The sequence below is a fragment of the Perognathus longimembris genome, chromosome 11 (assembly GCF_023159225.1).
Source record: "Perognathus longimembris pacificus isolate PPM17 chromosome 11, ASM2315922v1, whole genome shotgun sequence".
Taxonomy (NCBI): Eukaryota; Metazoa; Chordata; class Mammalia; order Rodentia; family Heteromyidae; genus Perognathus; species Perognathus longimembris.
In genome coordinates this window covers 8,852,878-8,868,375 of record NC_063171.1, presented here as the reverse complement: position 1 = coordinate 8,868,375, position 15,498 = coordinate 8,852,878, and the positions used below count along the sequence as shown (strand labels likewise).

The 15,498-nt window shown below is 36.3% G+C and overlaps 1 protein-coding gene across 1 annotated transcript in view; it reads right to left on the bottom strand.

Moving 5' to 3' along the window:
• Fmn2 (formin 2) overlaps positions 1–15,498 on the bottom strand; it is a 174,989-nt gene that overhangs the window by 88,713 nt on the left and 70,778 nt on the right. The window contains exons 3-4 of the mRNA XM_048357745.1: positions 13,102–13,249; positions 6,750–6,805 (exon numbers count right to left, since the gene is read on the bottom strand). Of these exons, the coding sequence (XP_048213702.1) occupies positions 6,750–6,805; positions 13,102–13,249 (204 nt within the window). The remainder of the gene's footprint in view (positions 1–6,749; positions 6,806–13,101; positions 13,250–15,498) is intronic.

Below are 15,498 nucleotides of genomic sequence, written 5' to 3'. Positions count from 1 at the left end.
TTCCCAATAACTTTAGGTAATCATGATATGCAAGTTTACCTTTTTAAAACATGTCTGTCACCTAGTAACCAATTATGCCAGCTTACCATACTCAGTTATTTTCATGTGATTCAAATCACATCCCTGACTTCAGAAAACTCTACAATTGAAAAAATTAGTATATTTTACCTTACATTGCATTTGTATTACATGGCTTAAAATATTCTAAAGTCACTGACAAACTGACCCTGACAAAACTAAAGCACAGAGTATAGTAAGGGTTGGTCTGTGGTAAGTAAGGAGGAATTTGAGATTGAATCCAATTTTAAAAATGGCCAGTTTATTCATGTGTGTTTTCTTCTATGTGTTTTTCTTACTTTAAACAAAGAGATCATTAAGGGTACAATAAAAAATTAAGAAAACAAGAGACAGACTTTCTAAATTTTAAAGGTTTCACAAAACTAAGAAGTAGCAAATAGTGTTAAAAGAAAAAAATTAAACTGCATTTATAATTAATACAGCAATGCTATAAGCTATGTAATTCCAGAAGGGTGCTAAAGTCAAAGAACTCTTGAAGGTAATAAACACTCTACAAAAATAAAACACTAAATATGTCATATAAAAATCTTAATTTTTTAATAGTGCCAGTACTTGGGCTTGAATTCCCACACAGGTGGTACTCGCCATTTAAATCATACCTCCAGTTCCAGGTTTTTTGCCTGTCAATTAGAGATAAGAGTCTCCAAAATTTTACCAGGCTGACCCAAACCACTATCCCCAGATTTCAACCCCTTGAGTGAGTAGGATTATAGATGTGAGCCACCTGTACCCAACATAGTCATTTATACAGTTTAAGTATAGAAAATATAGAGGAAAAGTTGAAGTGAGTGATTACCTGCTTTTATACATAATTAATACTGTTGTAGAGAAAGCAAAAGAATCAATTCTCTACCCTTTCACTTCCCCTGATTTATCTTTACCTGCTTCAAAAATTAATGTTACCCTCTTCCTTTTCCATTCCAGGAAGAACAATGAAGTATTGCCTCAAATGTAGTTGATTAGCCTATAAAATGTCATCCAGCCCTTTACAGAGAAGTCAGATATGTGTAGGATTTGGGGTTCTAAAGTTAGCAGTTATCCAAGAATCTTATCTGGCCTTCCTTATCCAAGGCTATTAGTCAATGGCTGGCTGGCTTCTCTCAGGGAACACTCATCCATGACATTGACATTTTCTTCTGTGCTCTCCAGAGAAGGCTGTGCTCCTTATCAATAATGAGAATGGATTTTCCTATGGGCTACTGTTTTATTTTAAAGAGAGTTACAGGAAATTTTCATGGCAAATATTAGTCATTATGAAGGGGAAAGTGGTATGTAGTCTCAGTTCAATGAATCTAACATTTTATGTTCAGACCCCAAGGAAGTGAGCATTTGCAGGCCTGCCCAAAGTGAAAGCTTGATTTAATCTCCAAGAGACAGCCAGGCATTATGGTCCACAGAAATCTCTCTTTAGTCACCTGCTCTGATGTCCAAAGTCTGCAAAATAATCTCCCATCTATTCTGGTTACAGTTAAAGGGAGATCTGTTAGGTTCTCAAAAGACTTGACATTGGAGAAACATATTTTTATTATCTTCAGAGTTCAACACTTTTCAAAAACTCTTGGCATTTTGAGAAACTGTGCAACAGTTAACCCAATGTTAATGTTTCCTGTTATAAAAAATTCACAAATAGGATTTTGACCGTATTATTCCTATACATAACCATAATGCTGTGGGATTATGATCCAAGACTAAGCATAAAATTTACTTATGCTTTATGTATACCTTTCACTTATAACCTGAAGGTAATTTTATACAATATCAAATTTCATGATGCAGAATTTTGTACTGGTGGCATCATGTGAGTACTCAAGTAGTTTTAGAATTTGGAGCATTTTGTTCTCCCAATGATCAACCTGTGTCACTTTTTGATGCCTTTATACTATATAGAAATTTTTCCTGTCATTGCAATGCTTTATACATTCTACCCCAGTTCTCTTGTGACTCTATCACTGTTACCTCAGAATGACTTTTTATCCCACAACTTTCCCTTGATCTCGCCAATGCTTGTTTGATTTAGAGAAAGATAACTGACAGGAAAATGGCTTAATCCAGTTCCTTTCCAATGCTGAGGCAAATTCTTACAGAAATGCAGAGCTGCCATCTAGAGACCAAGAAGGAAAATGCAAGTCACTTTCCAGAAAAAAAAAATGCCCCCCCTTTTAATAAAACACTAAAATCAGCCCAATTTAGTATATCAAATTTATATTAAAACCTCAGGAACTAGAGGAACAAGTCTCCCAGAACATCTTCATGCTTCTGTAATATATATTGATATTTGACTCAACAAATGATACTTTACAGTGAATAGAATAACTTTCTAAATGAAATTCTGATTTCACCCATCTGATGATTTTGGAATAAGCCTATTAAATAGCCACATGGAGGCTACCAATATGAGAATATAATTTTATTATGATAGACTATGAAGTAAAATGCCTGTGCTCAAAACTTAGTTTTATCTTTTATCAATTTTGTGGCCTTAGACAAGATTCACTCCACTCCTATAAAGACTATTTTCTTTAGAAAGCAAGTGTGAATTATAATAAATATATTTTAAAGAACTGACATGATTACACAGGTAATACAGTAGAAGTATAGCCATATGGTAGGCTGTTAATTCCAGTTCTTGTATCCCCCATATGAGTTATTTTAAACTCTTATGAAATACACCTATGCCATTAAAAAGAAAGTTATGACAAAAAGTCAATGATTGCAAAGTAAATGATATCATTATTGATTGTTTAGCCTCAACTACTTTCAAATATGTTTCCTCTTAATGTATTGCGTTTCCTTGCTTCTAGATGCTTCATTGTCAACAGGAAAGGAGTAAGAAAATTAATTCAGGGGCTGGGGATATGGCCTAGTGGCAAGAGTACCTGCCTCATATACATGAGGCCCTGGGTTCGATTTGCCAGCACCACATATACAGAAAATGGCCAGAAGTGGCGCTGTGGCTCAAGTGGCAGAGTGCTAGCCTTGAGCAAAAAGAAGCCAGGGACAGTGCTCAGGCCCTGAGTCCAAGCCCCAGGACTGGCAAAAAAAAAAAAAAAAAGAAAGAAAGAAAGAAAATTAATTCAGGCTATTTCATGTTTGAGGCCCTATTTTTTCCTTTTATTATTATATTTAAGTACCTCTACCAAAGAGTTTCCATTTAACGAAGCAGTTTATGAATACAATATACCTTGATAAATGTCACCCCTTTCCTCATTCTCACCTATCCTTCCCCTATCCACCACTTCCTCAGTCTTCTTAATTTTGGAGTATATACATTGGATTCTTGTCTGCATTTTTGCCCTTCTCTTCATTTGTTGACCCCTTTCCCCTTGTCTTTGCCCCACCCTTTTAGAGTATCAGCTTCCTGATGTTTGATTTTGCTGAACTTTGATTTTGGCTCTCTAATAAATTATGCTATTTCAGATCTTCCTTGAATCTACCATATTTCAGTTAATACATTTGTATACATTTGCATACCATCCAACATATTTACTAATGAGTTTATAAGCTTAATCTACGTTCCACATATAATGGGAAAGACACGTCCTTTGTCATGCTGGGCCTGACTTACTTCACTTAACCTAATTTTTCCCAGTTATTTCTATTTCCTTACAATTGGTTTGATAGAATTCATTCCAAATCATTGATTTTACTATGTTTTCTGTTTAGTGCAATATATTTTACCATCTTCCATAGCTGGAGAAAAACAGATTACTGTATAAATTTATATGAATATATATCTTAATATACAATAATGTTAATATTGAGAACAATGGTGAAAACCTTTTCTCGTCGTCATTACAGAATGCTTCTTATATGATTCTCTTTGGCACGTTCATATATAAAGTTTAGTTATCTATGACCTGGACATAGAATTCAGAAAACATAATTACATTCTCTCCGACAATATTTTAGCCATATTTGAGAAAAATAAGAACTAAAAAGTATCCAGGAAAGCTTTTTAAACTCATATCATCCTTAAGAATATCATTGGGGCTGGGGATATAGCCTAGTGGCAAGAGTGCCTGCCTCGGATACACGAGGCCCTAGGTTCGATTCCCCAGCACCACATATACAGAAAAACGGCCAGAAGCGGCGCTGTGGCTCAAGTGGCAGAGTACTAGCCTTGAGCGGGAAGAAGCCAGGGACAGTGCTCAGGCCCTGAGTCCAAGGCCCAGGACTGGCCAAAAAAAAAAAAAAGAATATCATTGAAATTAACAAGAGTAACCTATTTAGCTGTGCTTTTCAAAAGTATTTTCAGCTACTGTTTTATCCCTATTTCTCCTCTAGGTGGAGCACAATTTTCATGGTGCAAAATTTCTTTTCAAAGATGAAGCAGTTGATTCTTTGAAAAATTTTCAAAAATAATGAATTATTTCTTTTTTTAACTTTATTATCTTTTTATTTATTTACTTATTTTTATTGTAAATGTGATGTACAATGGGGTTACCATTACGTAAGTCAGGTAATGAGTACATTTCTTTTTGAACAGTGTCACTTCTTCCCTTGTTTTTGCCCAGTTTTGCCTTCTTGACTCCCTTCCTTAGAAGTTGTATACTTCATTTTCAACATACTGTCTAGTGAGTTTATCATGTCCAAGTGTCATTTTTTTTTGTCTTTTACCATTCATTGTGTTTACTTGTAGGTTTTTAGGCACACTGTAATTATTACAAATTGAGGAAATGATACAGCATTGATATTCCAACTCACCCCAGTTAGAATGGCCATTATCAAGAAAACTAACAATGGCACATGCTGGCAGGGATGTGGCCAAAAGGGAGCACTATACACTGTTGGTGGGAATTTAAACTTGTTCGATCACTCTGGAAAACAGTACGGAAGTTCCTCAAAAGAGAAACATAGAGCTTGCCTATGACCCAGTAAGTCCACCCCTGGGCATTTATAAAAAAAATGACTACATACCAGGCCACACTAGAGCCACCAGCACAACCATATTCACTGCAGCATTACTTACTATAGGTAAAATATGGAATCAACCCAGATGCCCCTCAATGGATGAATGAATCAAGAAAATGTAGCATATGTACATAATGGAATTCTATGCTTCCATCAGAAAGAATAATATTGCCCCATTCATAAGGAACTTGAAAGACTTGGAAAAATTATATTAAACAAAGTAAGCCAGACTCAAATAAACATAAGTTACATGAATTCTTTAATTCCATAGAGAAGAACACCTTGTCCTAGATAATCTACATATGTCATTACACACTAACTCAGAAACATTTCTATGTTTAAAAGAGTCCTAGTATCTGCACTACCTTGATAAAAATAAATCTTATTTTTGTTTGCTAACATAGAGTTAAGGTACTTTCAAAAGTATAACTGAGCTAAAAAATAAATAAGAGATTTTATACTAAATGAACTAATGCTATCTACTATTAATATTCCATATGAGTATTTCATTTCTTTACATTTTTTATACTAAGTCCAGTTGAGTACCAGAAAAAGACATGAAATTTGACTTATTTAATAGCAAGAGGAGAAAATAGCTCTGTAGAAATTAAAGACATTAAAGAAATTAAGTAAATTTTCATCCAACAAGGCAATTTGAGAATATTCAAGGCTCAGCGATACAATGGTTGCTTAACAAGAACAAATGTATTAATTGAAATGTGGTAGATTCAAGGTAGAACTCAATTGTATAATTCCTTAGAAAGGCAAATCAAAGTTCAAGGAAATAAACATCAGGAAGCAGGTACTTGAAAGAGTGGGGTGAGATCAAGGGGAAAGGGGAAGACCAATGAAGAGGAGAAGGGTAGAAGACAGTCAAGAGTCATACACACACAAACACACAAACACACAAACACATACATACACATACACACATATAGATATAGCTTACAAAATTAAAAAGAATGAAGGGGTAGATATGGATAGGGATGGGTGAAAATGTTGAAAAGGGTGTCGTTGATCAAGATGTATGGATGTATAATATTCATAAACTGCTTTGTAAATGGCAACCCCATTGTACACCTTCTTAAAGATAATTTTAAAAATTAAATATCTTTTCAAAGCCCAGGTTCCTTTCACATGATGTAAAAAGTAATCTGATTTGAAAAGCTATGACTTTTTTTGTTGTTGCTGTTTTGTTTTGTTTTTTGCCAGTCCTGGGCCTTGGACTCAGGGCCTGAGCACTGTCCCTGGCTTCTTTTTGCTCAAGGATAGCACTCTGCCACTTGAGCCACAGCGCCACTTCTGTCCATTTTCTGTATATGTGGTGCTGGGGAATCGAACCCAGGGCTTCATGTATATGAGGCAAGCACTCTTGCCACTAGGCCATATTCCCAGACCCTATGACTTTTTTTTTTTTTTTAAAGAATGTCATTAGGACTTCAGGTACATGTCCACACAGATGTTTCCCAACACGGCCAGAGCTCCCTGCAGTAACAGTTCTGTTAAATCTAACTCAGTCTGGACATGGAATATTGTAGCTTCTGAAAAGCAACTATCTGGCTCATGTGAAGGCTAGAGTTATTTGCAAGTTCTAAATGGTAGAAAGCATCCCTTTCTGCATATGCAGGTTCCTTTGCAGGTTAGTGAAACAAGGGTGGCATAGTCAGCTGTACAGATAGGAAGTTGAATCTGAGAGCCTGTCACAATTTTAAGACAAATAGGAGAAATGGAGATTAGGCATTCTAAGAAATTCTTCTTACCTGCTGGACAGCATTTGCACCTTTTTTGGGACTTTCCAAAACTGCAGACTGAGTCTCTGGATTGGAAAGGAAGCAGATAGTCACTATCTTCAATAAATTTTCCCATCACCTCAGCCAAGAAAAAAAAATTTTTCACTAGAATGTATCTTTAACCTTAAGTACTACAAATATCTACTCTTTCTACTGATGCATTGATATGGATAAAACAAGGCTACTTTTGAGTATATAACACATAAACAATGGCCCACACATTGTAACTTTTTTTTTTCATGTATGCTGGTTTCAGGGTGTGAGGTCCGACCCTCAGAAATGTCCCTGAAGTACTTTGCTCAAGGCCAGTGCTCTACCACTTGAGCGACAGCTCTACTCACAGTATTCAACTGGAAATCAGAGCCTCATGGGCTTTCTTACCAAGGCTGGCTTTGAATCACAATCCTCAATTTTCAGTGGCCTGAGCAGCTACAATTAGAGGTGTGAGCCACTGATCATACCCTCCTGAGTAGCTAAGATTACAGGTGTGTGTAATCCTGGTGCTTAGCCATTATATCTTTTAAAACCTAGAATAACCCTACACTCCTCTGCATATCAACCATACTTACTTTCTAATACTTTTATATTAGAATGTCCTTGCTAAATATATACATGACCCAGCGGGCAAAAGTACAGTATATACAGGAATAAAATTCCACTGTAAAAACACTTAGAACAATTAACAGACAGTTAAACAATGAATATCAGGAAGCTGAAGCATGTTTGGAATGGAAGTGGGACTAGTGGTGGTGGGGGGAAAATGAATGAAAAATGGAACAGTGGATGAATATTATTATAATACTCTATGTATATATATATGGAAAATGGAGTGGGAAACTGGTGGGGGAAGGGATAGGTGGGAAGGAGATAATTATGGAAGAGGTGACTCTGATCAAGATGTAGTGTACAAATAAAGAGACATAGAAGTTGTAACTCCCTGTAGAATCATTCAAGATAAATTTTTTTTTAAAGAAAGTCCTTGCTAAGACTTTCCCCTTATTTTATACTAACTTAGCCAATATTTGTACATGATGGAAGCCATGCCAGTCTTGAAGGATTACATTTTAAACACCTTAATTAACTATCCAAAAATTATCTTCTAATTTTGATAATACATAATGAATACCAGTCACTAGGAGGCACTGGGTAATTCAGCATTCAAAAAGGATTTTGTGTGTTTCATGTTCTTCTCATTTGAGATTTGAGTTGGCAAATTCATCCTGCTAGAAAACCTAAGGGATAAACAAATCTAGAATCTTTCATTTAAGCTAGAGGGCACTGGACCTTTCTTCTAAGCAAAGCTTGCATGCAGATAGCAAAACAAAAATAAAAATAGGAGGGTCTGCAGGAATCCTCAATGCTCCTTGGATCAAATTCTGAAAATCACTAATGTCATCCATTCTCTATGTGGAGAGAAACCCAAGGCCAGAATGAAAGCAGACTTCCAGACTCTGATAGAAATAAAACAAGTGTATATTGCTGGAGCAATTTAATTAGAATAGAATATTAACTAGGAAGACTGAAAAATATTCTAGTCCCCTAACCCAAAGTGCTCACTATCCTTCATCTTATGCAAAAATTATCTAAACTGAATTCATTTTCCTTTATTCCCATTCTCTGAAGCTTTCTTTCCCTGAATATCAATTTTAAACATTTAAAATAAATTCATATCTTAAAATGTTATCATTAAAATTACAAGCTACATGAAGTAATCTACTGGATCAAATTATTTTTGTTATTGTGTTTTATAGGGGTTTGTTTCACATTTATTTGCTATTATCTTCAAATAATTGTATGAAGGGGTTCCAATCAAGTTAACGGTTTATGAGTAGAATACATCTTGATCAATGTTTTCAAAGTGAAAAAATGTACAGACTAATAATTGTAACATAAAGGGGACAACAAACTAAGAACAAGAGAAAAAGAAGTATTGCAGAGAATAAAAGAGAAAGAGGGAGAAATCAAGTGAAAGAAATGGTAGAAGTGGCAGGTAACTGGTATAGAGAAGAGTAAATGGTAATGGAGTAAATGGTAATGGACTTGGTCCGGAGGAAAAAATTCAAGATTCAGTGGATTTGAGAATTAGGCTAAGTTCTAACCTTCACTGAGCTCCCCAGAAGAAAGTAACTGCCCCTCGCATACTTGTTAGGAAGTCTCTTCTGTCCATGCAGCACCCAACAGACCTTCCCAGAATTGCCTTAAACCCAGTCCACTGAATGGCAGACAGTAAGTACTCAATAACTAAAATAGCTCTCTTAAAGAAAAACAGAATGAGGAGTTTTCCGGGGTACTTTGAAAACTGCTACCTACTTCATCACTCTTCTGAAATATTTACAAACTAGACTTTTTCTTGTTTCATTTTAAAATAATTGTGAAGCAAAGAGAGGGGAAGACTATTAGTGATAAAATTCTAAATGTTCCATCATTTTATATAACACAGTTATGAACCTAACTCAAAAGTCTGGTATTCCTATAATTTCAATTTGTATGGGTTGTTGCTTCATTTGTGATGTGTATGTGATGTTTTCAAACAAAGATCTCCATTCTGGCGGAATATGGCCTAGTGATAGAGGGCTTGCTTCGTATACATGAAGCCCTGCATTTGATTCCTCAGCACCACATATATGGAAAAAGCCAGAAGTGGTACTGTAGCTCAAGTGGTAGAGTGCTAGCCTTGAGCAAAAAGAAGCCAGGGACAGTGCTCAGGCCCTGAGTTCAAGCTCCACAACTGGCCAAAAACAACAACAACAACAAAGATCTCCATTTGTTCCTTTAAATGTATAATTGTATATTATATTTTGAAGCTCATAAAATATTGGAGTCTATAAGGAGCATATATAGGCATGTACGTTACAATATGCAAATCTTTCAAATGACATATATAAATAAAAGGTCATAGGACACTAGAAATAAAGGCACTGCTTTGGATGTGTATATGCGGGGGTCATGTGAGTTAGGGTGGATACCAAGAGAGACAATGAAGAGAAAACAAGTGAAAAGCTGTGTTCTAATTGATGCCTCCATCAAACAACCATAACTGAACATGTCAGTTCCTAAGTTCCTGCCCTTCCCTTCCCTTCCCTTCCCTTTTCCCTTTCTTCTTCCCATTCCCTCCCCTTCCCCTTCCCCCTCCCCCTCCCCCTTCCCCTTCCCCCTCCCCCTCCCCCTTCCCCCTTCCCCTCCCCCTCCCCCTTCCCCCTCCCCCTCCCCCTTCAACCTCCCACCTCCCCCTCCCCTCCCCTCCCCTCCCCTCCCCTCCCCTCCCCTCTCCTCCCCTCCCCTCCCCTCTCCTCTCCTTTCCTTTCCTTTTCCATGAAGCATTCTATAGAGGTCAGTCAGTTTATACAGCTAAGGCTGATCTACGGACAACAGTGACTGCACCGGGAGCCAGAAGGGAAGGAAGCTGTGGGCCTTCTGCAGCTCATGGGAGAGAAGACGAAGCAACACTTCACCCTGGACTCATAGACCTTCCTTTTATGTTCATAGAAAAAAAAAATTATGTCAGTGTATAAAGGTGAAGAAAGAAAAAAAATAGGAGGGACAATGGAAACATACAGGTGGAATATATAAAAGACACCAAAGGTGCAGTATGAGATTATGAAATAGCTGGGTATATGAATTATAACCACTTATTTTGAAGAGTTTTGAGAAAATATGATGTAAAGTATAGTAAAAAGCTCCTGATTTTCTAAGAAGAGCTTTAAATCTGATTTCTTCAAAAAGGGAAAAAAAGCCATTGAGCTCTTTTATTTTCAACTAAATTGAAAGCAGCCTCATGTTGCACTTAGTGGTATTAATCATACCATAGCACAATAATGTGTAGTTTACTATTGATAACTACATTATATTAGCTCACAATTAAAATAAAACAGACTCTAGACAAGGCTTTCTGTAGTGCTGACAGTCTCTCTCACAGGTGACAGTTGACTAGTGGAAAGGAAGTGGTATGAGGGTTTGAGTAGAATGCCATAGGGGAATATTTCTCCAAATAAACGGTATGGAGCACAATGCTATGAGTTCACTTTGGACAAAAGTACATTCTATGGCTACTGATATTTAACTGGAGGAAAGTAGGTTGCTAAGTAAAATTACTTTCTACTTACCTCCAACATCCTCTTCAAGAATGCATATTTTAAAAGAAAAAAAGTTTTTTATTAAAATTACTTGCTCTAATGTTTTGCAAGCTATGTCAAATAATTAAGAACAAACTAAGTTGAGAATTACCTAGTATCAAGTCTAATTATCATACTGAAGCTATCGCTAGATATCAGTTAACTCTCAAGCACTTCTTCTGTATACATAATCAGTAATATAAAATGTTTCAAATTCTCCTAAAATTTCATAGTACCATATTGTTGTTTTTAATTAGAAGGGATGAAAAAGACAGAGTAAATGAAACATCAAGGTATCACCCTAATCAGTGAACAAACACAGGACAACAAATTGTTCAAAGGGCTTTCAATGAAATATAATCTCAAAAATGATTAACTAGCCAGGCGCCAATGGCTTATGCCTGTAATACTCGCTACTCAGAAGGCTGAGGATCACAATTCACAGCCAACCCAGGCAAGAAAGTCCATGAGACCCTTGTCTCCAATTAACCAGCCGAAAACAGGAAGTGGCACTGGGGCTCAAGTGGTAGAGAACTAGCCTCGAGCTGAAGAGCTCAGGTACAGAACACAGGCCCAGAGTTCAAGCCCTTCAAGTGACAAAAAAAAATTAAAAAAATAGAATTGTGTATATAAAGAGATAGATAATTTTAATATGCTTTTCCTTTTAAAACTAAAATTACTTTCTATATACTGGCTTTATTTCAAAGTGGTCTCGTGTTAGAACGCTCTCATCTCTGAAGATCTGTGTTTTGGTGTACTCTATTGCATTCAGTGTACTCTGCCAAACAAACATTTAAAAAGGGACCTGCAAGATGGAATGCATGGGAGAGAGGAAGAGAGGAGAAAATACATCTACCAAAAAAGAGTGCACAATGGTGTGTTTGTTCCCTTGGCAAAACTTTGGACAATGGCTTGGAATACCTTTGGCACTAGATTACTGATTTTAAATGTGACTGTAGAACAAGAAAATGACATGAACTCTCTGAAACTATTATTATAGTAACAATAGTCATGATAATCATGATAGCAATAATGGAATAAACACAAACATCCCTACTGAACTGGTGGGACCTGAGTTCTGTGTTCTAATGCTTTATATCAATTCATAGAAACCACAACAGCACTCACTATGCAATGACTGCTGTTCCCATGACGACTTAATAGATGAGGAAAGCAGTACAGTAGTTAAATTTGCCTGGTATTACCAAGCTCTTTGGGGACAGACACAACATCTTACATTAAAAACTATCTTACTACAATTTCAAAGTAAGTTTCTATGGCTACATTTCTTTCATTGAGCCAATGAGAACAGTTAAAGTTCTCAACTCTAAAGCTCATGCTACCAACTTAAGAAAATCTGTTTGAAGGATATTTATGAACAGCAATAACAACCTTCTGTTTGCTCTTCATTTAAGTATTTATATCTGTATTTAAAGTATTTATTTCAATATTTATTCCTGGTCACTCTGCCATGTGAAAGCTGGGTATTTTTATGTCAAATATGAAGAAAAATATGATATAAAGCAATCCAATTCTATAAACTCTCAACTCTGGCTTGAAATCATTATCATTCTGCTCAACTCCTCACACTGACAGTGGTGCTAACCTCATGATCTGTTTCCATCCAAAAACACAGAATAGTTTCCCACAGGAAAATGAGAAAGAAAAAAAAAACTTGAACAAAAATGAAGACTATATCTGATTGATGCACAATGTTTTTGAAAGTGATGCAAAACAGATTTCAAAAAAGTTATTTCTCTATTTTGTCTCTCTCAGTTTCTCTATGGAGAAAGAAAAGTACAAAGAAAGCAGTAAGTAAGGAGGCTCAGAGGAATTCGGTCGGGGCCACCCACTCTTTGAAAGCAACAGAAATGTCCTTTTTGGGCACTCTTAGCCCGAACAGTATGCAGAGCTCCAAATTGCTAGTGGCTTCCACCGGGTGCCTGGAGACGATGGCTCCCAAACTATGGTATATACATTCATTACGGGACATTTCTAGTGTCTTACTCTCCTGCATTAGTTAGAACTCAACAACCTTGAACATGGACACAAAGATCTTCAATTTTACAGGCCTATCGTCATCTATTTGGGCTACCTGCAGATGAAACTCTAAAAAGCACCTTTAAGCAAGCACGGAGTGCCTCCCAGAAAGCTCTATAATGACACATTATGTGACATCCTCTCAGAGCACTTTGTATCCCTCATCCTACCTGTTTCAGCATCCTTGGGCTTGAGTTGTTCTTCAGGAGGTCTGGAAGGTGGCCACATAGATGGGGCACGCCTGGGAAACTGCCCTTCTATGTAATCCAGTGAGTGTGTGGGCTGACTAACTGCAGCCCAGGTATAAAGTTGATCTTGCTATATTTAACAACAGAGAAAATATAAATGCCATTAATGACAAAATAAGATTTGCCAGATACAAAATTTCTATGTAAATTACACAGATATGCATATTCATACAAAGTATTAAAATAGCATTCCATACAGTTCCGTATTGATCCATAAGACAGTTGTTTTTTTCATTTCACCAACATACTTTTCCCAACTTTTTTTTAGTAAAATCTCAGTCTCTTTCTTTGGAAGTGATGTTATGTAGGACTACAGCAAATTACAAGATCAGACAGTACAAACATGGATTAAAGGAGCTCCTTGAACTATCGAACTATCATATAACCTCTCTCTTTCTGTGTGTGTGTGTGTGTGTGTGTGTGTGTGTGTGTGTGTGTGTGTGTGTGTGTGTGTATGTGTATCCCCTTATGTTACATGGGCAGGTCTTAAACTCCTGGTCAGAAGTGGTCCTGTCTCAGTTCAATTCATATCCTTTGAATAACTGTTATACACTTGTAGGAACATGAGAGGACAGCCTGTACTTGGCTCCTGGGTACACGAAAGGCTTGTCTTCTCAAACAAAAAATGGAGGAAATCGACTTATCATGGGCTCAGTTTGGAAACCATTTGGAAAAAATACATAGAAAAGTAAATGAGTCTGCCAAGAGTAAGCAATATATACAGGGTTCATCTGACTAAGGCACTGCCTGTTGCAGGCAAACAGCTGTAGAGAGAATGAAAGGTCGCTAACTATACATGGTGCGTAGAGACACACTGCAGAGCTCACAGCACTCCTGGGAGGCCTCAGACAAGTGCTCATTAGGACTTCAGAAGGATATGCAACTTTTCATTGTTTGAGGATGCATGCCCTATATTTTCTTGATAACATTTTCCTAACAGCTTTTGGCCAACATCAACTAAGGAATCCCATGGCATACTCATGCTGCATAATAAATCTCCTGTCTCTGCCCTTCACAACTACTTGTTTATGTCACAGTGGGACAAGTGGCAGGGCGTATCAGGGAGACTTTTTACACCTTTAAAACTTGAATTATGTGTATGATGTCTTATTAAATGACTAAATAAACTCACTATAATTTGGTTAACATTTATCATTTAATTACTAACAATTCCAATACTGTAAAGAATTGTTTTGAGATGGAGAATTAAGAATTATAATAACAAATCAGAATTATAACAACAGAACCCACTGTGCATATTTTCTAATATTTGAATGTGCTATGCAGCTGGAAGCATGCTTTTCATCCTTTTAGAAAATAATGTGATATAGATTTTAAAATAATTGTGTTAATCTTCACACATTTATTTCTATCACAATCTTCACACCATTAACACTATCATATCATATTTATATGGCTCTAGATAGAACACATAAATGTGACTGAACAAAGAATCTCTGATTCACTTTTGAGTAAAAGAATTTGAAATTGAAAGAGTATATAAAAGTGATAAATTCACAAGAGTGACATTTAACATCAACAAGGCCAAATCTTAGGATGGAAAGTGGTGTGTCTCTATGAAATCTTTAAGGATAATATAAAGACACTTTCCTAATTTTGTTCTAAATTTTATCATTTGCAAAACATCAATGGAGATTGGTGTGATGGTGCATGCTCATAATCCCAGCTACACTGGAGATGAAGGTAGAAGGATCATATCTGAGGCCAGCACTAGGAACAAGAAAAAATTTACTTAAAAAGGAAAGTAAAAGAAAAGGGGTATGGGGGTGGGGGCTAAGCAAGCTTAGCTTGAGTTCAAGCCCAGTACCACATACATACACACACATATACAAATACATGCCTTCATATATGCATACGCACATATATGAATTGAGATAATTATATTAACTGAAATAAGCCAAGATCAAAAGCACATTATCTTATTTATATATGGAAAATGTAAACAATGACAAGAATGTAATGTTGGTGACTAGAATCTAGGGAGAGCTGGGAAGAAAAAAGGCTAAAGAGTGGCTGGATTCTAAGTTCTAGTTAGACAGGAGTAAGAAATACAGGTATTCAACTGCACTACAGAGTAACTATAGATAATTAGCATGTTCTCTGCATTTCAAAAGCCAGAAGTTATTGCATTAAAAAGAAATGGATATGGAAATACTTCAATAAACAACAAAAATAGTTAACTAGTTAAAAACAAAGTTTAAGCATTGCCCTGTATAAGAGATTCAATTTTAAACCCCAAGTTATATAAAAGATCAAGATTGTTAAGAAGGGAAACTATAGGGCTGGGGATATAGCCTA